At 42.8% G+C, this 24,990-nt stretch overlaps 1 protein-coding gene across 1 annotated transcript in view; it reads right to left on the reverse strand.

The window, feature by feature from the left end:
- The window catches only part of LOC117360476 (rho GTPase-activating protein 6-like), a 148,092-nt gene that overhangs the window by 34,650 nt on the left and 88,452 nt on the right, over nt 1-24,990 (reverse strand). The window contains exons 7-9 of the mRNA XM_033944263.1: nt 24,706-24,856; nt 19,193-19,341; nt 18,280-18,444 (exon numbers count right to left, since the gene is read on the reverse strand). Coding sequence (XP_033800154.1) covers nt 18,280-18,444; nt 19,193-19,341; nt 24,706-24,856 — 465 coding nt within the window. The remainder of the gene's footprint in view (nt 1-18,279; nt 18,445-19,192; nt 19,342-24,705; nt 24,857-24,990) is intronic.

Consider the following 24,990-nt stretch of genomic DNA (forward strand, 5'->3'; position numbering starts at 1 on the left):
TAGAGATTGTCCCCTCCTTAAAAATTCTTGGGGTCATAATCGACGATAAACTACTTTTTCACGAACACATTAATAACATAGTCAAAACATGTTTTTATAAATTGCGTTTAATACGATCAATCGCCAAATTTCTTGAGCCCAAATCACTTAATATTCTGGTTCATTCATTGGTAATAGCCAAAATGGACTACTGCAACTCTTTACTACTTAACATCTCCCAAAAAGAAAAAAGACGACTCCAACTTATCCAAAATACTGCTATTAAACTTATCCACAACGCCAGGAAATATGACCACGTTACGCCACTATTGATTGATTCTCACTGGCTCCCTATCAGTCATTGTATTTTCTTTAAAGTTATGCTGCTGATATTTAAAACTCTAACCTATAATGAACCTCAATTTATAGCTCGAATGTTAATACCCCACAACACTATACGTCCACTTAGATCATCCTCCCAAAATCTCTTATCTATACCCTCTCTGAAAATAATAGGCACAAGAAGATCCGACATGTTCTTTGTAATGGGCCCCCAATGGTGGAACTCATTAACCCAATATGTTAAAAATGAAAAAGATCTCTCCTCTTTTAAAAAATCTTTAAAATCTTATCTTTTTAAAGACGCTTTTAGCATTTAAATTTTAGACTCGTTTAATTATTTACAGAATTTTAACTACCCCGTTCCCTTTTGTTTTTTTCCATTATTGTTTTTCCTCTAAAAAGAATTGTAACTTTTCCCCCTTTCCTCCCAATTCAAGTTTGTCTTGTCTTTAAAAATTTATTTGTCATTGGGTTTGTCCTTTTGTATTTTTACCTTCTTTTATATTTTTGTACATCGCTTTGCAGACTGATTTAGCGATTCATCAAATACCAATAAACTTGAACTTGAACTTGTTCAGGAGATTGCAGTCAAACAACATCTATTTATTGTGTTACTTTGGACAATGTAAGGCAGGGTTGGATAATCCATTTGGCCCAGGAGATGCATTGGATAAGTTAATTAAAAAATTGTAAACATTTTTTAAAAAAAATCATGGGATAGGAGGCAATGTTCTGTTTTGAATTAGGAAATGGTTATTAGACAGAAAATAGAGGGTAGAGTTAAATGGCTCTTTTTCTCAAATGAAGAAGGGTACATAGTGGAGTGCCATAGGATTCTGTATTAGGAGGACTGGTGCTATTTAACATATTTATAAATGATCTGGAAATTAGAATGACAAGTGAGGTAATTACATTTTCAGAGGACACAAAACTATTCACAGTTGTCAAAACCCTTGTGGACTGTGAAAAATAACCCAAATCATAGTTACCTGATGCTATGTGTGCCCTTGCACATAATACTATCAAAATTCCTCCTAAGCACAATTCTCTAAAGACCAAATTTCCTCACAGAGTGGATACTTGCAAAGTGGGGTATATTTATGGGCAGTGTTTGGACAGGGCTTAAACCTATGTATGTAATTTACCCAATGTTGTAAGTTAAACTGATATCTGCAGCACTCTATGGCTGGCGTAAGTGCTCAAATCTAAATGTATTCTATGAACTAAAGAAGGTACCTACCTTCCCTTTTTTGGAGCTGGGACTTGATATACTGCCTTTCTCTGGTTACAATCAAAATGTTTTATATATTATATACAAGGACTTATTTTGTACCTGGGGCAATGGAAGGTTAAGTGACTTGCCCAGAGTCACAAGGAGCTGCAGTAGGAATTGAACCCAGTTCCCCAGTTTCTGCAATAACTATCGGGCTGCTACTACTACTACTTATCACTTTTATACAAAGCTGAAAGGAGTGCGCAGCACTGTACATTTTGACATTTATAGACAGTCCCTGCTCCGAAGAACTTACAATCTAATTTAAGAAACGTTACATTTAGAGTTGGGGATGCAGAACCCAAGGTGAGAGGAGTTAGGAGTCAAAAGCACTCTCAAAGAGGTGGGCTTTTAACTGGGCCTTGAACACTGCCAGAGAACAGACTCCTATCAGACACACTCCTTGAGCCTAATTTGATTGTTATGGGTGATTTAACACCCATGATGTGAGATTAGACAGTCGAGATCAGCATACTTTCTTCTAGTTCTTCAATTAACCCAGCAGGCCAAAATCCCAACACATTCTGCAGGTCACCATTTAGACTTAGGGGCTGATTCTATAAATGGCCCCTAAATCAGCCGGCACCTAAAACAAAAGGTGCCAGCCGCATGTCAATCACACTTAGGTGCCATTTACAGAATCGCGGCTAGTGGCACCTGTGTAAAAACTTATGCACCTGAAATGTAGGCGAGGGTTTTAAAGGCCTACATTTCAGGCACCTAAGTTTTTGGAGTATTGTGCATAGCAGCGTCTAACTCACGCTCCGCCCATAGAAACGCCCACTTAGGCATTAGGCACCTATCTTTTATAGAATCAGATAGACACCTATTGCCCAATTAAATTTTTTAAACCAATTACTGGGGTTCTTAAGGGCATTTTGCCAATTAGGTTAGGCGCCTAAGAGGTGCCTAACTTTAAATACCCCTTATAGAATCATCCCCTTAGTGCTTACCCCTCACTTCTCCTGTTGACCCTGCTGGTTGGAATTCTATCCCACTATCCCACTATCCTGATTATCTTTTGTCCTTCTTCTAAAATTTCACTGTTCTGTGCCTCCGTTATGCAGTCTGGTTTTTGGACCAGGCATCTTTGTCTCATAGACCAGGAAAAACTTCCTTGCCCTTGCATCATCATTTCCTAGTGATTTTCATGCTTTGATTTTAGATAAGCAAGTACAACTTTAAAATTTTCTCTTTCACAACACTTCTCTCCACTTAAATTTTGTATGTCAGCAAATTCCAGAAAACAGCCTTGGTATTACCAAGGCCTAAATATCCTTAAACAGCAGGTGCGACACTTTGAACACTCTTGGGGAAAAAAGGTAGATCTGCTGAGGCACTTAGACTATGGGGCTCATTTTTAAAAGAGAAAAACATCCAAAAAGTGGCATAAAGTGCCAGATGGATGGGGTTTTTTTTTTTCAGTTCAATAATTTTTATTAAGTATTTTAAAGGATACAAGAATCATTTAAAGTACATAGAAACAAAATAAAGCTTTCTGTATATAAAATATATAAATCTATGTTTAACTGTATAGGAGCAAAGGCTCCAATTATTAAAAATGTATGTAAGGGATATATAAGATAAAGATCAGAGAGAGCAGTAAAGAAAAAGGAAAGAAAAATGAAAGAGAGAAGAGAGGAGAAGAAAAGGATAACAGGAGTGTCTAAGAAGATGAGCGTACATAGGAATCTAAGAATGACCATGGAGATTTGTTGTATTTCAAGTTCATGCAGGTTCGGAATGTAACTCTCTTCTCATATGCATAGGATTCAAATCTATGATACATACTCAGAGAGTTCCACCAAAAGGTATAATCTAATAGCGAGGGTGATTTCCAATTTTTTAGAATGTGCATGAGAGCAGTCACCAACATGGTATCAATGAGTTTAGGTGGACAATTTGATTGTGTGAAACATGGGTGTTGAGAGCGAAGGATTACAATGTCTATAGAGATTTCTTCTGAGCAGTTAGTAATAGATTGTATGGTGTTCCAGACGTAGGTCCAAAAAGAGCGGACTAGAGTACAATGAAATAACATATGATCAAGAGTTCCTTCCTCTTTCAAACAGTTCCAGCAAACAGAGTCTTGCTTTAAGTTAGCTTTCCACATGCGAAGTGGGGTCCATATTGCCTGCCACATAAGAAAGTACATTGATTGTGATACTCTAGAAGATAAAAGCTCCCAATCAATGTCAGAAAGCGGAGTGATAAGTATAGCGTCCCAGTGCTTCATAGAGTGAGGTGAAAAAGTGAAGGAGTGATCTCTTAAAATACTGTAGAAGGATGATATCGCCTTGCCTTTTAATAGAGACAGAGAAGACCAGTTGTAAATAGTATTTTTGGAAGTCATATAGTCAAATCGTATATGCAAAGAAGGCAACACTCCAGTGAGAGAGCGCCATTGTGAATAAGTAGAAGGAGGCAGCGAGTATGTAGAGCACAGTATATCGAATGGAATTAACGAGTTGAGGGTGGACAATTGATGGACAAATCATATACCTGCCCGCTGCCACCTTTTCCATGATAGAGATTTGTCGTGATTTTGAATTTTGGGATTGTTCCAAAGGGACATGAGTGGACTAACATTAACTGAGATTTCAGTCAATGTATCTATAAGATAAAGAGCATGCTGCGTTGCACCCAATAAAGAGTATCTCTTTAAGTGCCTTGGTATTGACACCGTTAGTAAGCATGAGATGTGTAAAGGCGTACATAAAAAACAATGGGTTTTTTTTTTTGCCAAACCGTCCAAATCAATATTTTCAAAACCTATTTTCTAGATGGAAGTCTATGCTGTTACACTACATGTCATCTAAATCTCAAGGGGGTGTTTTAGAGGCATGTTTTAGGTGAGACAAGGGTGAACTTATGACATGGATGTTTTTCTGCCACAAATCAAACATTTTAGAAAATGTTTGGGGCTAGACCTGTTTTAAAAAATGAATAAGTGCCAAAAAGATGCCCAAACTTCTGGATTTTTAATTCACAAAGATCATGTTTTGGAGGCTTCTGTAACTGTTCTTAAAGAAACTGATAAATTACTTACTAATAAATGGAATGACTCTTTGCATATTCCGATCTGGTGTAATCCAAATATACAAATACAACATAATCCCGTCAATTGGAAGAAATGGAAGGCTTCGGGCATTTGGAAACTGGGACAGTTATACGATGGCAGTAATTGGATTCCCTATGATAAATTTAGTTCCCTTTATCGTCTACCGCCTTCAGCTTTCTTCCAATGATTACAACTCAAACATGCATTTTGTGACATTATCAATGACAGGATGGGTAAGTGGGTGGAACCTGATCTTCTGACCTTTTGTCAAGCGTTTGCCTTTAAAAAAAAAGAAGCCTCAAATTGGTATAAAACACTGCAATCTTTTAAGCGTTCTCCCACAACTACTCCACAAACTAAATGGCAAGAAGAACTGAATATTACTATAGAAGAGACGGATTGGAGACAAATGTGGTCATTGCTATATAAATGTACCAGCTCTGCAGCACTATACCAGTCCTTTTTCTTTTTAGTACATAGAACTTATTGGACACCTAGCAAATTATCGAAGATACAGAAAGACCACATTAGCGATCTCTGCTGGTCCTGTAAATTATCCATAGGTACATTGAAACACATGATATTCGATTGTCCACTATTGCAAAATTACTGGCAACATATATGGACCCAAATTTGCTCCTTGATGAATATCGCCATTCCGCTGTCTTATCTGTTTTTATCTGTTAGTATGACTGCTTCTCACCTGACCGTATCTCAGGATAAAATTCCATTACTACAATTCATGATATTGGTTGCAGTTCGGCTTATATTTGCAAACTGGAAAGATTTCACTAATGTTTCTCATAAGGAATGGTGGAATACAATGTGCCTATATGCTAAATATGAAAGAATTGCAGCGGAACGGCGTGGTTCACTAATTAGATTTGAAAGAATGTGGTTGCCTCTACTTACCTTTCTTGAGCCTTCATGATATGACATGTTCTGCTGCAGCCTCCTGCGAGTCTACTTCTATTGCTACGTACTGATACATTTGCTCATCTTGATAACGACATTGATAATCTACTCTGCTTGAATATTGTACTTTACACGTCTGACCAGTTTACCCTTTTTATTTTTTATTTTTCAATGGTTATTGTTTTGGTAGGATGTTTCCTACCCTAGATTTCCTTTTGCGGTAATGATGGTCAAAATGCATTAATACTGCTGTTAATTGCTCAGTTTATTGGTCATTGTTACCCAATTGTTGTATATTTTACAAAAATTTTCAATAAAGATGATTGAACTTAAAAAAAAAAAAAGATAGCACACTAAATGCAAACAAGTCTAGAAAGGTCATTTTTTGAAAAAAAAAGATAGACATTTTGCAGTTTCGAAAATGACCATTTTCTCTAACTGATTTTTGAATGCACTTCACAAAATGTCCAAACTGGGACTCAGTTGTCATACCGAAAATGCCACTCCACGTCAACTGGGCAAGTCACTCAGTCCTCCATAGCCCCAGGTACTTTAGCTAGATTGTGAGCCCACCGGGTTAGATAGGGAAAATGCTTGAGTACCTAATTGTTAAACCGCTTAGATAACCTTGATAGGCGGTATATAAAAACCTAATAAACTTGAAACTTAAATAAAAAAATTTTATGCCAACAAAATAAAAAAAGGCAAAGAGAACTTATTTGTCAGATCTGCTTAAGAAATCTTCTAACTCAAGTAATAATTGTTTACCACATTTTCTAAGCTACCAGGTCTCAGTTGATGTCTTAGTCCCATGTTCCCCTGTTCCAGATTAGAGAGCTGAACGGGAACGAGGATGACAGGAATTCCGCGGGACCTGCGGGTTCCCCATTCGAGTTGCGGAGATCCCATGGGGATGCCCCCTCGGGTCGCGGGGATCCTGCGGGGTTTGATGCAACTCGAGCCGCGAGGCTCTTCTTCTTTTCCTACCTGCCCTGATGTCTTCTATTTCCTGCCTGCCCTGCAGCACGTAGCCAACCGGAAATCCTCCCCGATATCAGCGCTGACGTCGGAGGGAGGGCTTTGCGTCAGTTACGTGCCAGGATGTAGGGCAACGAGCCCTGCATGCTGCACGTAACTGACGCAAAGCCTTCCTTCCGACATCAGCACTGACCAAGGGGGAAGACTTCCGATCGGCTACGTGCTGTGGGGCAGGCAGGAAATAGAAGACATCAGGGCAAGTAGGAAAAGAAGACGAGCCTCGTGGCTCGAGCTACCTCAGAGAAAGTTGCTGAAAGGAAATTTCCTGGAAGATGAAGGCTGGACATGAACGTGGGATGCAAATGCGGGACAGAAGGGGGTCGAACACGGGAGGGAAAAGCGGGACACAAAAGGGGGGAGGGAGTGCGTTTTTGCACACAAGGCATGAACTTGGGAGAGAAGAAGGGAGGAAAAGAGATGCTGAGGTGAGGGAGGGAGTGCGTTTTTGGACACAGAAGGCATGGACTTGGGAGGGAGGAAGGGAGGGAAAGAGATGCTGAGGTGGGGGAGGGAATGGGTTTTTGGACACAGAAGGCATGGACTTGGGAGAGAGGAAGGGAGGGAAAGAGATGCTGAGGTGGGGGAGGGAATGGGTTTTTGGACACAAGGCATGAACTTGGGAGAGAGGAAGGGAGGGAAAGAGATGCTGAGGTGGGAGAGGGAGTGCGTTTTTGGACACAGAAGGCATGAACTTGGGAGAGAGGAAGAGAGGGAAAGAGATGGCTGTATACATGAGGAATGGAAGAAAGGAGAATTTTTGGTCATAGGGATGGAGTGAGGTACAGATGAGAGGGAAGAGAAAGATGAGAGGGAGAAATATTGTGGTGGAAAGGGAACAGTGGGACAGATTGAAATGGAAGCAAGAGGGAGGAATGTTGGACATAGTGGTGAAGGGAATGGAGGGAGAGATGTGGCATGGTGCTGGAGAGGGTGATAGAAGGAGAAATGTTAGGCATGGGGCTGGTGGGCAGGGGCGAAAGATGAGAAAGGGATAAATGCTGGACCATGGTAGGAGGAACCAATGGACAGCAACAGAAGAATTTACAGAAGATGGGAAAGCGGAAAAAAGAAACTGGGACCAACTTTATGGAAAAATAAGTCTCCAGACAACAAAGGTAAAAAACAGAATTTATTGACTAAAATATGTATATAGCAGATGTCTTTGTATTGTGTTCAAAAGAAAAGGAAATGCATTTCTGGTTTTATTTCTACAGTGCTGACCTTTGCTGTGACTGGTGGGGATCCCCAAGCACCACCAGCAGAGGACCTCCTCTGGAGATAGCCAGAACTCCCCTCCACCAAGCGCGCAGTTGCTGGCAGCATCCATGAGCCACTGAAGTGCCAGCATCTGTGACTCAAGGACGCTATTTCTGCCTATCAAACTTGGCAAAAGGGACCCCCAGCCAACTGCAAAGGAAGTCCTCAGCTGACAGCTTGGGGGTTCTCATCAGCTGAGTATTTATATTTTATATTTACATTAGAGGCTCTGGTACAAACCCGTTTACAAAGTATGTATTCTTCCCAATTAATATTTCCAAATTAATAAAGTGTGTTTGCTTATTTGTAAATGGGTCTCTACCAGAACCTTTAATTCAGTAGCATAATTAAATGAAATAACTATTTCTGAAGTTTATAGGGACGGGCAGGGACGGAGGGGATTCCTCGTGGGGATGGGTGGGAACGGAGGGGATTCCTCACGGGGATGGGTGGGGACGGAGGGATTTCTTGCAGGGACAGGTGGGGATGGAGGGATTCCTTGCGGGGATGGGTGGGATTTTGGCAGGGATGGTGGGATTTCTGTCCCTGCGCAATTCTCTACTCCAGATACCTTGGTACACTATTTCTGTTCTACAGTTCAATCTCCTGTCAAACCAGATTTTCTGTCACCACGGGATTCCCTTCACATGTATTCAGTTCTTGTTGGGTATATTTAATTTACTATCCTTGCAGTTACTTGTTACATCATAGGAAAACTAAATCTGACTACCTGCTCCCTTGACCCTTTTCCCTCCCCTTGGTTAAAACTGCCATCCCTAAGGCTTCTCCCATTTATGCATGCTATCATCATCAACAGCCTTGTCACACTGTGCCATCATCATGGAAAACTGCTGTTATCTGCCCTACTTTGAAGAAGGTCTCAATAGATCCCCTTGTTCTGGCAAATTACCGGCCACTTTCTAATCTCCCATTCTTTTCAAAATTGAGGGCCAGATTCTTTAAAGTCACCGTGCATTTAACAATGGCACTAAGCCATCGTTACATACATGTACGTATTTTACCACCCAATTATTAAAACGGCACACTGTGGTCTTTTCCTTGCTTTCTAGCAGTCTCTGATTATACTATGCAAATGTAGTACAATGAGGTCATTAATATTAAAATACATAAGAGCATAAGATTAGCCTTACTGGGTCAGACCAATGGTCTATCAAGCCCAGTAGCTCGTTCTCATGGTGGCCAATCCAGGTCACTAGTACCTAGCCAAAACCCAAGGAATAGGAAAATTCCATGCTACCAATCCAGGACAAGCAGTGGCTTCCCCCTGTCATTGTCAGTAACAGACTATGGACTTTTCCTCCAGGAACTTATCCAACCTTTTCTTAAAACCAGTTACGCTATCCGCTCTTACCACAACCTCTGGCAATGCATTCCAGAGCTTAACTATTCTCTGAGTGAAAAAAAATTTCCTCCTATTGGTTTTAAAAGTATTTCCCTGTAACTTCATCGAGTATCCCCTAGTCTTTGTAATTTTTGACAGAGTAAAAAATCAGTCCACTTGTACCCTTCTACTCCACTCAGGATTTTGTAGACTTCAATCATATCTCCCCTCAGCCGTCTCTTTTCCAAGCTGAAGAGCCCTAACCGTTTTAGTCTTTCCTCATACGAGAGGAGTTCCCTCCCCTCTATCATCTTGGTTGCTCTTCTTTGAACCTTTTCTAGCACCACTATATCTTTCTTGAGATAAGTAGACCAGAATTTAACGCAATACTCCAGATGAGGTCACACCATGGAGCGATACAGGGGCATTATAACATTCTTAGTCTTGTTAACCATTTAATAATTCCTAGCATCCTGTTTGCTTTTTTGGCCGCTGCCACACATTGGGCAGAAGGTTTCATTGTATTGTCTACCTCTCCAAGCGATTCTCATACAGGAATTGGGATTGATATTTACCAGCAGGATCTTACTTTACTGTCAGTGCCTGAGCGCTGATTGGTTCAAGCACTGACAGGAAAATAAAGCAGCTCAGACCCACCACCACAAATGGCTCTGATTCCTCCTAAATGGAGCCCAAAAAAAGCCTGGTGGTCTAGTGTCCCACCCCCCCACCCCCTTCATTACCATCCCCCCGCTGATGCTTCACCCACCCCTTACAGAAGATCAGCAGGAGGGATGCCCACTCCTTCCTGCCATAGTGTCAGGGACTCCCCTGCCAGACCCTCCCCCCCACTACAACATCCCATCATACTAAGTCTCATGGTATGGTGGACCATCCTCCCTTCTGACACCCGGGTAACCCCTAGTCAGAAAGCTCCCCCTTCCCCAACAGCCCCCTACCACACCAAGCCATCACTTATACACTTTAACATGCCATTACTAAATCACTGTGTTGTAGTTGAGTGAACGTTCTTCATAAGTGCCATAGTGCAACAAGCTTAAAAAACCTCCTGAGTGAAGAAAAAAGGACAAGCACCCCTTCACATAGGGGGGGGGGCGACAGCGACAGCAAAATGGCGAGGCCGTTGCCGGCAGGAAGGGAGGGGGAGGAGGGGGATGGGACAATAGAGGGAAGGGTGTAGGCAGTGAGGGGCAGAGCAAGAGGGACACTGGGGTGTCAACGGGACCTGTGGCCACATTTCGGCCAAGCCCCAAAGAGACTGGCAGCATTTTCCCTCCTGCCTGGTCCCTTTAACTCGTCGCAGCTATAGATGCGGGGCAGGACATCACACACCATCACATGGGGTGAGAATATAAAGTGGCACCATATACCATTACATGAACCAGCTGTTGGGAACACTCAAGAGACATGTCTCCCTGCTTGGATGGCAAGAAGGCCGGGCAGCATTGATTCAACTGACATGTGAAAGGCCCCTTCCTTATACGGGAAGGGGAGAAGGTGGGGGTGGGGAAGCTTGAAAAGCACCCTTAAGAGAAGTGCAGTAGCCCAGGAAGACAGGCAGGCAGTCCTTGGACAAGTGGAGTGTTATAAGATGTGATGTCCATCATGATAATAGTGAATTGCATATGAACTGTTACGTTGAATGGATCTTCAAAGTTTAGCATTGTGAATGGTTCTTCAAAATGTTAATGTGTACTGTAAGTTGCGCATGCTCAAGGCCTGAGAGTTCACGTTCTCTCAGAGTTCTCTCGAGAGAACGTGAACTCTCAGGCCTTGAGCATGCGCACATGCTCAAGGCCCAGCACAGGAGGCAGATCTTCAGGCACCGGCACCAACGCACAGGACATGCTGGTGCCGGTGCCGGTGCGGAGGCTACACTAAAGTAAGAAGAGGGTTCGGGTGGGTTGGGGGGACCTCAGGTCGCGGCGGGGGGGTGCCCTATGGCGGCGGGGGGGGGGCCGATGGCGGCGGGGGGGGTGCCGGATCGCAGGGGGGAGGGTGCCGGTTCGTGGGGGGGTGCTCGCAAATCAAGGTGCGCTCGGTTTCCGAGGCGCCGATTTTGCCAATATTTTGCTAGTCTTACAAAACACTCGCAAACCGGTGCACTCGTAAACCGAGGTACCACTGTATATGTAAAAAAAATTGGTGTGAAACTGAAAGGTCAACTCTCGCGCAAGAGTTGCTTTCTATTTTTTCTTCACTCAGCAGGAGATTTCTTAAGCTTGTTGCACTATGGCATTTTTGAAAAACATTCATTCAACTACAGAATAGTGATTTAGTAATGGCACATTACAGTGTATAAGTGATGGCATGTCACAGTGTATAAAAGATGACACAATTCTTTTTTTAATGGTATTTTAACATATTTGTAATTGCACTGCTCTATTTGTTGTCATTTCCATCTTCTGGCAATATTAGTTATTGCTGTTATACATTTTGTAATCATCAATTTTGTTTGGTGATATTCTCAAGACCTCCATACATTTTTAAGGGGCACAATCACAATTTGTCTCTTTACAATATTTGTATCAGTGTTTTAATATTATTGACGTGCCATATCATGTCATATTATTTTAATGTTTTATTTCTATGTGTGAATTGACTCAGCTTATGAGGTATGTTTATAGATTTTTTAAAAAACAACTTATTTTTTAAATTCCTTTTATATTTTTATGTTTAATGATTGATTATAATTTCTATAACAGACTCTAAGATTCCTAAGGCAGGCTTTTCAGCCGAAACACAGCCCATGTCGAGTCGAGTCTTGACATAGCCTGGCAAAATTGCTATTAAATTCCCATTGGTTTGAAGACTTGGTTGGTTCTGCTCTTTTTGGTTTGTCACAGTCAAGTAAATGCAGGTTATATAGCACTCACTGTATCTTTAGAAATTTCCACCATATACGATCTGGTCAATCATACACTACGGTATTACTCCATCATCTTTCCTCCACAGGCATTACTAGCTATGTTCTTCACTGGCTTACCTCTTTTTTACAAGATCGGTCATTTCCAGTCATCATGTCTTCAACAATATCTACAAGTTCATACCCCCTCGCTTGTGGAGTACTCCAAGGCTCCATTCTATCCCTATGCTTTTTAATCTCTTCCTTAGTCCCCTGACAATTCCCATACAGACTCATAAGCACTTATTATACTGATGATATTTATCTTGTATATTATACTACTCCCATTTCCCTCAATCTTTCTCCTCTCGAATCTTGTTTAAAAGACATGTAAAGGTTAAAGCCTGCATATACTTTTACACAGAGCTAAATATATTTCTCCTGAAGAATTAAAAGACTGTGCCTGAAGCAGGGAGAACTTTTGGCCTCCTTCTACTCCTTAGGGGGTCTTACGTGTGACTCACTAAACTGAGGCAACTTGGACCTGTTATAACGCGCTTCAGTCTACAGTCTTATCAGGGGCAACGTGCCCGTTTAGCCATCTTGGTGCTCAAAAACTCTGGGGACCACCAGCAAGGACCCAAGGTTCCTTCAACTCCCCTGAGGTGATGTTGAGAGGATATTTTTGGAGATGCTTAGGTGAAGAGATTAGAACTAGAGGCATGAAAGCATCATCTTCCAAGAAAAGCACTGAGTCTAGAGGGTATAAAGATGGATCCTTAGGAAGACTCATGGTTCCTGGCTACAGCATTCTAAACCTCATGCTGCTGGTTCCTGTTCCTGAGGCCTGTTGGCAGCACTATGCCTGAGTTGCTACCTCTTGGGTATGTAATAGGGGCCCAAAGAGAATAGCAAAACCCAGACTGCTACTGTTCCAGTGTACTGTACTCCTGTCAGTACACCTACTGATTTCCCTCTGTCCGAGAGACATCTCTCCCACACAGACCGTGGTTGGCAGTGTTCTTGCATTGTGCCAGAGCTCCATCTGACCAAGAGAACTTCTCTCCACTGACCGTGCCGGGCATCACTCCAGAAGCCAAGCATTGCCTGAGAGAAATCTTCTCTATATGTACAAGTTGTATTAGCTTCTTTGTATTCTGGGGTTAGATCAGGAGGCAGATTCATAGCCTATAGGGAAATGTGTGTTTACTTCCCCAGTAATTCATGCAATAGTGGGATATTGTATTTCCTATGCATCCTAGCTTGTCTAGTACTAAAGTCTCATATCTAAGTTGTACTGTCTGAGCATTAATAATTTGTCACTTGCAATAGAAATGCATAAATATTCTATTTTTCTAAAACAGAGTCTAGTTTATTGCTTGTCAGAAATTATATTTGCCTAAGGGATTTTGGATTTGGATCTACCGTACTTGGGGAATGTAGATAAATATAGAGGAATATAAATAAATACCAGAGTGCTACCATACTAGAGATTCTGTATTCCCATGTGCCCTGGTCTAGCCAGGCCATTTATGCAACCCTTAGGGTGACTAATAATAAGTTTATAGACATTGCTGCCTGGCACAGAAAATCATCTTCCGCTGAATCCTGAAAAAACAAATACCTGCAGGTTTACCCATCATTCAGCGATACCTAACCTTAGTTTTACACTTTTTATTTGCCAGTAATCCCTGATTCTAAGCGCTCATTCCCACAACAAATTTCATCAGTTGTACATACAGATTTTTTTGCCCTTTGTCAACTACGATCAGTCTATAGTTACCTGGATGACATTCTGTTTATGCAGTGATCACAAGACGAGAACTACAGAGATTACAAACTCTCTAAAACACGGCAGCTCATGTTCTATGTCAAGCTAAATGTCATGTTATACCACTGCTAATTTACTTGCATTGGTTACCTATAAAAGATAGGATCAATTACAAAATATTGATACTTACACACAAAGCGAGTCACACTGGTATCCCACTTTATTTTTCTTCCCTCATTGTTCCTTATGTATCTACCCATTTTCTTTATTCAATAAATGATTTCAGGTTAGCAGTGGCGTACCTAGGGTATGTGGCACCCGGGGCGCATCATTTTTTGACAACCCCCCCCCCCCCCATGTAAAAAAATTTTTTTTTTTTTTTGAAGGTCTGCACCCCCCCCCCATGTAAAAAAAATTTTTTTTTTTTTGAAGGTCTGCACCCCCCCCCCGAAGGCCTGTCCCCCCTTGAAGGATGCCTGCCTGCCTGCCTGTCACCCCCTCCCCCTTGAAAGCCTGCTTGCCTGCCCGCCCGCCCCACCCTGAAGGCCTGATGCCCCGACCCACCCCGAAGGACCGTTCGCCCCCCTGGCCTCCCCGCACCACCTATGAACAGCCGCAGCAGGATCGCGAAGTCAGCGTCAGCGATCCCTGCGCTGCTTCCTGCGCCACGGTCCCGCCCCTCCTCTGACGTCAGGGGAGGGGCGGGATCGCGGCGCAGGAAGCAGCGCAGGGATCGCTGACGCTGACTTCGCTATCCTGCTGCGGCTGTTCATAGGTGGTGCGGGGAGGCCAGGGGGGCGAACGGTCCTTCGGGGGTGGCGGGGGACTGAACGGCAAGGCCGGGAACACCCCCTTAGGGCTGGTACCCGGGGCGGCCCGCCCCCCCCGCCCCCCCCTAGGAACGCCACTGCAGGTTAGTACTCCTTAATCTCTCTAGAGATCTCAAACTCGCAGTCCAGGGGCCACATGCAACCCGCCCAGTACTATTTTGAGGTCCTCGGTATGTTTATCAGAATCACAAAAGTAAAATAAAACAGTTTCTCGATCATATGTCTCTTTAGCTATAAATTATAATATTATTATTAAGACTTAGCCAAAAGGAAAGATTTATAAGCTATAAAGAGTTTTACTTCATGCAAAATTGTTATTTCTTTAATAAGACATTAACTATTTTGTCTGAGGCCCTCCAAGTACCTACAAATTCAAAATATGGCCCTGCAAAGGTTTGAGTTTGAGACCACTGCTCTAGAGCTCACTGGGAATCAACAAGACATAGTGCCTTCTTCTTCCTGGCAGCAGAATGCCCTACCCTTGTTTTTGCAAGCTGAGTCATCATATCTGTGATTCAAAGCAGCATTTATATACATTTATTTTAGGCAGCTTTTGAAAGTTAAGACCTGAAGGGGGATCATGGGCTTCCCTTTCAACCAGGTCTGCCTGTCCAAGTCAGAGTGTAAGCTCTTCTAAGCATGGACCATCTTTAAATGTCAAAATGTACAGTGCTGTGTATGCCTTTCAGTGCTATATAAGTGAATAGTATTAGTAGACGTCCAGGTTTTACTTCTACTGAAAGCAATGGAAGCAAAGCCCAGATATCTCTTTTTCTGGAGCCATATGGTAACCCTAGCCAGATCTGTACCCACCACTCTGTGTGGGCCCCAGTCACCTATCTTAAATGCTGATTGTCAAGTCTCCAAGGGAAAAACCAAAATTGGTGAAGAACGATGGTAAAATGAAGAAACTAGAAAGGCAGATGACAAGATACACATATGCATGAGATGTCTTTGTGATTTAATTCCTGAAGTTTGGGGGCTCCTCTCGCTGCCCTCTGACTTCCCAAAGACAGCATAGCTCTCTTTTCTGTGATTACCTGAGTTTTGCAAATCTGTCTCTGCTCTGTGTTTTCTTCTCAGCTACTCATATAGGGCTGGCACTGGGTTTCCTACCAAAGGATGTATCCCCCATCCCTCTCCCCAGTCTCCCTAACTCTTTTTCACCTAAACCTTTGCACCATTCTCACCGTCCATCTCTCCCCTGCTGTCTTTAGCTCAAGCAACTAAATGAGAACTTATGAAAAGTTCCTGTCTCTTCTATTCTGTGCCTCTTTCTTCTCCTGGTTAATCCCTGCAGAGTCTGCACAGCTGCTTAAGTTATGTTTGCTTTTAAATTAATTCCATATTGGGAGTTCTCCCTAGAGAAGGCAAGAGCTAAAAGTAGCCCAATTCCATATTAAAGTGGCTTCTTTCTGGTTTTGCAGTTCTTGATACTGTACTATGAATAATAAAAGCAACTTCCATAATGAGCACAAAAGGGCATTAGTAGTGTTCAAGAAACAGAGACCAGTTTCCAGGAATAATAGAAAGCAAATGGCAGCTAAAACAGACTTGAGAAAAGGGGACGTACTGAAAAGTTAGCTTATTAATGCCGAGAACTGACTTAAAACAAGTAACAAACGAACTGAAAGCTACAATAATTTAAGTAGAATTTCATTTTGGGATGTGTCCAATATCTTTGTACTATTTCGTGAATGTTTGGATCAAAGCAGCATGGCAAATATGCACTCAAGGAAAAACAAGAAACAGACAGATTAGTTGTTCCCAAAAGTTGGAGGGATTATCTGTCTGGCCCACGCGCCTCAGGCCCCACCTGTGGGCGGGGTTTCAGCCGCCTGGGCCAATCCGGCCCCATTCCGGAGCCGGCTGGCCTGCCGGACGGGCGGGCTTGGCACCCGTCTGTCCGGCCAACGTTGAAGGTACGGGGAAGGGGGGAGTGGGGGTGGGGGGTCGTGGGGTCGGCTGGGGGGTTGCGGGTCGGCGGGGGGGCCGATCGGAGGCTCGGGGGGATGTCATTGGGGGGAGGAGGGTTGTGTTGAAGGCAGGAGGGCCTGGGATCCCTCCTGCCCATATTGTAGTGGGGGGTGGGTGGTAGGGGGTCACCGGGGCCAGGAGGGCTTGGGCTCCCTCCTGGCCCAATTGTACTCGGTGGGGGGGGGGCACGATCACCGGGGCAGGAGGGCTTGGGCTCCCTCTTGCCCCAATGTTGTGTGTGTGTGTGTGGGGGGTGATGTATCGCGGCAGGAGAGATGCCTCATCTCCCCTACCGCAATTCCATCACTCCTCTACCCGAACTGCCGCGACCTGCGGCGGGAGAGATTGGGCATCTCTCCTGCCGCGGGTCGCAGCAGTTCGGGTAGAGGAGTGATGGCATCGCAGTAGGGGAGATGAGCCATCTCTCCTGCCGCGATGGTTGCGGTGGGTGGGTGGGTAGGTTGCTGGGCCGCTGAACTGATCGCGCCAGCGGCCATCAGCTCAGCGGCCCCTTTTTCAGCACTTAGACCTGGTTTGACTTTGTCTAAGTCAAAAAGGTATAAGTGCCGACTTGGCAACCTGCCTAAGGTTTTGGTTATACCTGCTGCACGCCTAGGTGTAGGTCGTCCCACCTCCCGCCCACCGCCCGCCCTTTCCCCTCCTCTAAACACGCCTCTTTTCTCTCTGTGCATTTAGAGGCAGGGGAAAGGCCTAAGCTGGTTTTAGATACGTCTAAAAACCAGCTTTGGTTATGGGTACTTGGACGATCAGGCTTTTTGATCGTCCAAGTAGCCATTTAGGACACTTTTTAGACTTTTTTTTTTTTATGAACCCCATAAGTGATAAAATAATAGCACTTATGTATGTTTTTGACACCACAGATTAGAACTTAGACACATTGGTAAGTGCTATTCTAGAATACACATGCCAAAATTACTTAGTGCATAGATTCAAGGGAGAAGAGAGTAGGTGGATCAGGAGTATCTCTATGAGCTATGTACCTAACTTATAGAATACACTTCAGGGCACACTTAGGCACCAACAATTACAACTACCATTGTCTTGGTATAACAGTTGGTGCATAAATTTTAGACCCGCTAAGTATAAAGACAAACTGTAGACTTCATAGCATACCCTGAAGAAAGTCACAGCATGATGGCTGAAACATCAGTTCTACCTACCCAGACGTGGCGAGACCCAGACAATTATAAGTCATCGTCCCCATTGTTTGTATGTTGTTGTCCCTTACCTAGGATGCTTCTACAAATTAGAAGGATTATAAATTTAGTACCTGTAACCCGTTCTGAGCTCTTCGGGGACAACGGGATAGAAAACTAAATAAACAAATGAAGAAATAGAGGCTAAGGAGGAATAAGAATAGATAATAGAAGCAATGAAAATCATGAAGAAGAGAATGAAAGAGAGAGCTTGGGTCCCCCTGGTGGTGAGATAGTGGTATGATATTATTAAGAAGAAGAAGAAGGAGGATCCCTCAGTTTTGCCACTAACTTGGAAAAATAAGGTACCCCAAAGTAAAACAGACCTGTACACTACTGGGGGCGACGGGGGGGGGGAACAAACAAACAGGACATTTCTAAGAGTTGGCCCATTCTGCCTGGCTTCCATACCATGAAAAGTGCCTGGTGGTTCTCAAGCAAGGTCTGCACTACAGTGATGATGGCTCCACTGTCCTCCATGCCTGTGCCATATAGGCTGCTCTCCTTCTCCCTCTGTAGCAGATTCGGACCAAACACCATGGCTAGGTTAGCGGCTGTCATTTTGTTTCCAGGGACCTGTGGAGCAAAAAAAGACAGAAGCAGCAAGTTATAAAACCCACCACTAATTTGAAAGCTGGTCTCCCACTTCAAAAATAAAATGTCACTATTTACTTCAAAAGCAGCATCTCAGATCCATAGTCAGTCCTATAGCACTTTACTCTTGCATTCTTAATAAAGGTAAAAAAAAGTAAAGGGTCATGGACTTGATTTACCACTTTTCTGGGGAACAATCAAAGCGATTTTCCATATGCTATATGCAGGTATTTTTTTCTGTCCCCAGTGGGCTCACAATGAGTTTTCACATCTTGAGCCTTGTGATTTTGGTGCTGTGATATTCAGTGGCACTTAGTCAGTTAACTGCCGCTAAATAACAGTAGCTAGCTCCAACCAAGCAATTTAACCAGTCAGCAGCTGGCTAAATCATTTTGAATATCAGCCCCATGGCTTTTTCCTGGATGAAAATCAGTTATGAGAAGATTGGGGTGCTGGATTTTTTTGTTTGAGATTATATTTGATTTTATGAGTGTGATTTTATTCCCTCTCTCACAGTTTAGCATCATTATACATAGAGTCATTGTCGTAACAACCAGTTTCAGAGGACAACTTCATCAGGTGCCTTAAACCAAAGCATTTTATAAAAGGCTCTGAAGATTCTGAGTCACAGCTCTTTGAGAAGGTCTCCAGGTGTGGTAGAAAGAAAGAAGTGCTTTTGTACAGTACCCCTGCACAAACAAATGAAGTGGCTCAGCTGTGAGCTTCTTACCATCTGTCCATCTGCCATGGATGAGTCTTGGGCATGCTGAGCCACCGTATTCAAGAACTGCAGCAGGCGCAGTAATGTGTCACCATTGCAAGGGGGCAGCAGGTATATAAGCAATTGCAGCACTGCCAGCTGCTCTGAGGCATCCAAAGCTGAAAAAAGAACATAGGATGCCATAAAACCACATATTCAATGGTACCCTGTATTGGGTCTGATTAGGATATTATGCTTGGTCAAGTAGGGGCTTTAATGTAACAACAGCAGGGCAGTGGGGGTGGTCCGCTCCAGGTGCACAGAGTTGGGGGGTGCGTGAAGTGGTTGTGGAGCCACAATCCACATATGTGCAATTGTTGGTTCTGCCCCTTCCAAAGTCAATTCCCTATTCCGAGGCAAGGCACCAGCAGAGTCTGACACTGTGCACTCGCGGATCGTGGTCCCACAACCCCCCCCCCCCCCCAACACACACACCCTTAAGTGCCTGGAAGTGGGAATGCTCTACTCCAGGTAGCCAGCAAGCCAGATAAACCAGACTAGAGAAAACATCTCACAGCGATTTGCTTCTGCAATAAACAGAACAGCTGGCACATACATGTAACAACAGAAATGTAACTAACAAAACAAACCCTCAAACATCAAAATTAAAAAATGTAGAGCAGGATATTCATCAAAATGGATACAAAAGTCTTCATGTATTACAGTGCCTCTTATGGGTCTATACATCTCCCTCATTTAGATGATTTTATCCAATCATTTATCCATCTGGGAGGTAGTCTACTTTTTGTGATTGCTATACATTGATTGGTGAAGGAAGAAATTTCTGCACCTGGATACAGAATTCCTTGAAATTCAGTGGTACTTAGCAGGCCAGGAATGGCTTCCAGCCGGCTAAGTATTACTTAACTTAGGGTTACCAGATTTTCCGTCTGGAAAATCCGGACCCCTAGACCCGCCCAATCACACCCATGCATGCGTGCATGTGACATCATCACATGATATCCATGCATGCATGAATGCCCTCTTATATGAAGGAAAGTGCCGGGTTTTAAAAAGACGTCCGGACCCCCGGACGTATCCTCAAAAGGAGGACATGTCCGAGGAAATCCGAATATCTGGTAACCCTAACTTATCTGCTAACTGCTGATATTCATGGGAGATAGCTGGCCATTTCCTGCTGAATATCCAGTTCACTGGCTTGACCGGTGACAAGTTAGGTTGTGTATCATAGCTGATCACCGTCAATATTCATTGGCTGGCTGCCTAACATACTTAACCAGATAGACTTGCCCAAAAGGCAGGTCTATCTTTGGCCGCTAGACCTTTGCCAGCCAGCTGATGTATATAGGCTTAGCCGGCTAAGTCTGCGGCAGTGAACTTTAACAGATATTTAATACTGATGGCCAGATACGACCCTGGCATTAAATATCTGGAATCACCACAAACCAGGGGAGGCAGCCAGGCTGCCTCTCGTGGTCTCAATTTCAGGCTCACGGAACTGCAAGTACAGCTGGAGTAGAGGAATAATTCTATGAAGTTGGTGCTAATAATTATAAACCCAGTGAGTAGGATTTATCCAGCAAGAAGCTATTCCTACCCAATAATTCCTGATGAGTACCGGCTCCACAATTTACTTTGGGAGGATTCAACTGCAGATACTGAAAATATTTTGGTATACAGTATGTTAATTGTTGATACTAAATTTATTCTGTGTTTACTGCACATTCCATTGCATAAATAGCATACTTCTTTTGTTTAGTTTCATATATGAAGGCAGGCCAGTACCTAAATAACATATTTATTGAAAATATGTATTGGAAACTGAGGCAAGAATAGAACTAAATCTCTGAGCTGGCTGAATTCAGGACTTCTTTGAATATTCAGCCAAATCAAATGGAAAAACAGTACTTTTTGTCAGGGAGCTGCATGCTTATCTGAGAGCTGCAGTGAAAAAACAAAGGCTTCTCAGAGTGAACTCAGATCTCTCATAATGTATTACGTCCCACCCTGGACTTAACCAATCAGAGCAAAGGTGAAATTCTATGTTAAGATACAAACAAGTAAATGCAATTTTTCAATATAACCACTAGTAGGCAACACCTAAGTATCGTTAGTACAGAATGATTTGTAGATATTATTTATTATTAGGATAATTCTTCACCAATATAATATATCGCTCTGACTTAAAGAAATATATTTTATAAAGAAATTTTTAATCTGGGAGAATTATAGCTCTGCCTGTTAAAACTTAGCTCTGTAATATATGTTTATATTTATTCAAGAACATTTTCAATCCAACTGAAAATTTATTTCTTACAGAGCAGAATTAATTATAAAATCAGGCAGGTAGAGAAGTTATAAATAGGATCTTTGAACAAGGGAAAATGTGCCACAAAAGAAAATATTGCTAAAGCAGAATGATTAATTTAGCTGGGTTCTAAAGTTACTCACGATGTAGGCCTTTGCTGGTTGAAAAGTCCTTTAGTTGCAGAGACCGCATGGTACAGCTGGGCACCTGACCTGGGAGCACATGGTCTTATAAAAGAGATGTTGCAGCACGATGATCCCCAGGAGAAAAAGAGAAAGCATGGGTGAATCTTCTGGTTTTATAGATGTTGGAGGATTGAAATCTGGTCCCATGAGGCACCAGAATCCAGGAGCAATTGTCCAATCCCAAGTCATGAACTCAGAGGCTATGTATTCCCTGAGGCTGACATTGCATCCGATCACAGGGCAGTATTTCAAGTGTAGCTTTTCTTTCTCTGTTTCCAGGTGGATGATGTCATCTGATTAAATTTTGGCTGAGTGGCTTAAGATGGTGCCCCAATACAGAGTATTGTTCTTATAAAAACTCTATTATGGTGCAGTAGCACTGGTATCCACCCTGGCCGTCCTTTTGTTCTCCACTGAATAGGTGTATTTAACACAACACCTGGATAGATGGCTCAGTCTCTCAGAATCCAAGTTAGAAATTCAAAATGTAATCATTTCTCAGCTCGGGCAATAAATTTATAATTTAACTCCAGCAAAATTAAACATATCGTGCTACAGATAAACTATATAAACAAGAAAAAATGGGTAATAATTAACCAAATAACATAAAAGATTTGTTTATATAAAATGCAAAAATTTTTTTTGCTTCCTCAACAAATGAATAATAATACTAAAGGAGGAATAGGACATCATAATAACACAAGGATCAGATCATAGAATCTCTTTTGACCCACGCCATTTCAGCGTCCTCAGTTTCACTCAGGTGTGTGCTCTATTGTATTGCGCTCACTCATGTTGTTGTTTTATTTAATTTGTTAAGTTCAACGTGTGATAATTTTAAGATATTACAACCCTGTGGTTTATTGTTTTATGTTATCATGAAGCAAAAGACAAATGTATTGTTTCACACTTTAGGAGGACACAGTCTCTGAGAATCCCCGGATGAAGATCGGAGGGATCAAAACGATCATATTGGACAGTCTGTGAGGGAAACACGTATGTCCAAGCGTCAGGAGATTAGCAATTTAGTCAGCACTGGAGTCTAAGAAAACCGTTAAGATAAGTGATGCCAGTGCTTCATTAATAATAATCTTATGATTGAACTAATTGGGGTTTTTTTTTTAAAAGATAGTAGAGCACTTTTTTGGTGCTTAGAGTTTGCACATGGACTTCACCTATAGGTGGTTGGAGGACTTAGACAGATGATTACAACCTTTTTTCAGGATAAGGATCTGAAATGGCTTGTGTCATAAGAGATTCTATGATCTGATCCTTGTATTATTATGAAGTCCTTTTCCTCCTTTAGTATTATTATTCATTTGTTGAGGAGGCAAAGGTTGGGTTTTTTTTGCAGTTTATATTAAAAAATCTTTTTTGTTGTTTGGTTAATTATTACCCCTTCATATACATCAACCAGCAAGGTCTTTATGTTCTGGGCACACATTGAGCCTGGAGATGGCATCAGTGAAAATGTGAGGCTAGTAAGCTCTCGTCAGTCGATGCTTGCAGTGCAGGGAGCGATATTATGGAATGCTCTTCCAGTTGATGTACGAAATGTTAGTCTGCTTCAATTTAGAAAGGTAGTAACAACTATTTTATTTCAGAGATATTTTGTGGTGAACGACCTTGTCCCCACAGTAAAGTATCTGTCGTGCGTTGCCTCCCTTCCCACCCATCCTGGTCAGCAGCCTTCCTCGTGATCGCACTTCTGGGCTCGTATCTTCAGCTGTAAAAGGGAGCTGCCTTTGTGTTTACTGCTGAGGCCATCAAATTCATCTGTGGATGGCCCTACTGCTGAACAATGGTGTTGAACACTTGGGGGGACAGCCTCCATTTCTCTGTGCTTTTCTTTGGCACGTTGAAGTATATGGAGTATCTGCCTGAGCTTAATTCTTCGTCCAGGAATGGCTCTATGCCTTTGCACTTTTGCCTGGTCTCTGAGTTCTCTCTCCAGTCATCTGGATGGAAATCTACAAAAAGGTCTGAAAGGGAGGCACAGACCTTGATTTTGTAACCTTCTCGAACAGCCCATACTTACCAATAGGCTTACAACCTGCCCCCTATCCGGGGGGCTCAACCACTGTCCTGGTATCATTGTGCTTTCTTGGAGGCTGGAGAGGGGTGAGAGCCAGGGTTCTACCTCTTGCCCCTGCTGAGCCTCTGCCATGACCCCTGAAAGGACCTCTGCGTCACTTACCTCCCGCATATGGACAGAATCTTTGAGAGCCTCAAAGATTCCCATGTCCTAAACCCCAAGCCATTTGGAGTCTGTACTTGCCACAAAAGAAGCTGCAACTGCACCTTAATCCCTAGGGCCAAAGCTTCAAATTTTCTCCTGAGGACCATGTCCACTTTATGGGCCTGAGTTCGTTGGGCGTGTATCACCAGCGAATCCACCTTCGGCTGAACAAAGAGCTGCTGGAAGTCTGGAGCCATAGTGACATACTTGGTCATAGTTGTGGCCACTTGCAGGAACCCCTCTTATGACTCTCTGTAATCCGTGACAAACTTTGCTGGAGGTAAATCTTATGGTGAAATTTTCCTCACCCAATCATATCAATCACTGATTGTTGACATGGATTTTATTTATTTATTTGATAGGATTTATTATCCTCCAGACTCTTGACCCCCCCCTTTAACAAGCCCTCCAGAAGCTGATATGAGATATGAGACAGTGGAAAGGAAAATGTAAAAAGAATAATAGTGAAAGAATCTATGCCAACTGCCTTCCCTCATTCAGTTCTCTTCACTTGCCCAATTGCTCATGTTTCTGCACAGTTCATCACCTCTTCTTAAATTCCATACTTTTGTTACAATAATCTCCTTGCTTAACTACTTACTGCTGCCCATCACAAATTCACTACTCATTTCTCCCATGCACTCAGTCCATCTCCTTCTCACAATTGCATTCATTTTCCCCCACAAAACCTTCCCCTAACCTGATCTCTCTTCCACTCATCATTTCATATATTTCTCCCCAGCTTTGATTCACTTATCTTAGTCATACAGCCCTGTCTGTTGATTCTTACCTGCCGCAGTGATAAAGGCTGAATAGAGCTCCCGGGAGAGCAGAGGATCAGGCATATCACGGAGAAACTCCTTCAATAGAGCAGCCACATCGTGGACGCTCTGACTGTCATCCAGATAAACATCCAGACCTTTATCGAAATCCTCCCGAAGCTAAAACCACAAAGAAAGGTAGAGAAGGGAAGAGTGGCAGGGGCATGATACCAGAAGAGAGAAGGAGAGACCAAAAGAATGGACAGTTATAAACATGTAGAAAGAAACAGAGGCATAAAAAGATGGAGGAAGAT

The sequence above is a fragment of the Geotrypetes seraphini genome, chromosome 5 (genome assembly GCF_902459505.1).
Source record: "Geotrypetes seraphini chromosome 5, aGeoSer1.1, whole genome shotgun sequence".
NCBI lineage: Eukaryota > Metazoa > Chordata > Amphibia > Gymnophiona > Dermophiidae > Geotrypetes > Geotrypetes seraphini.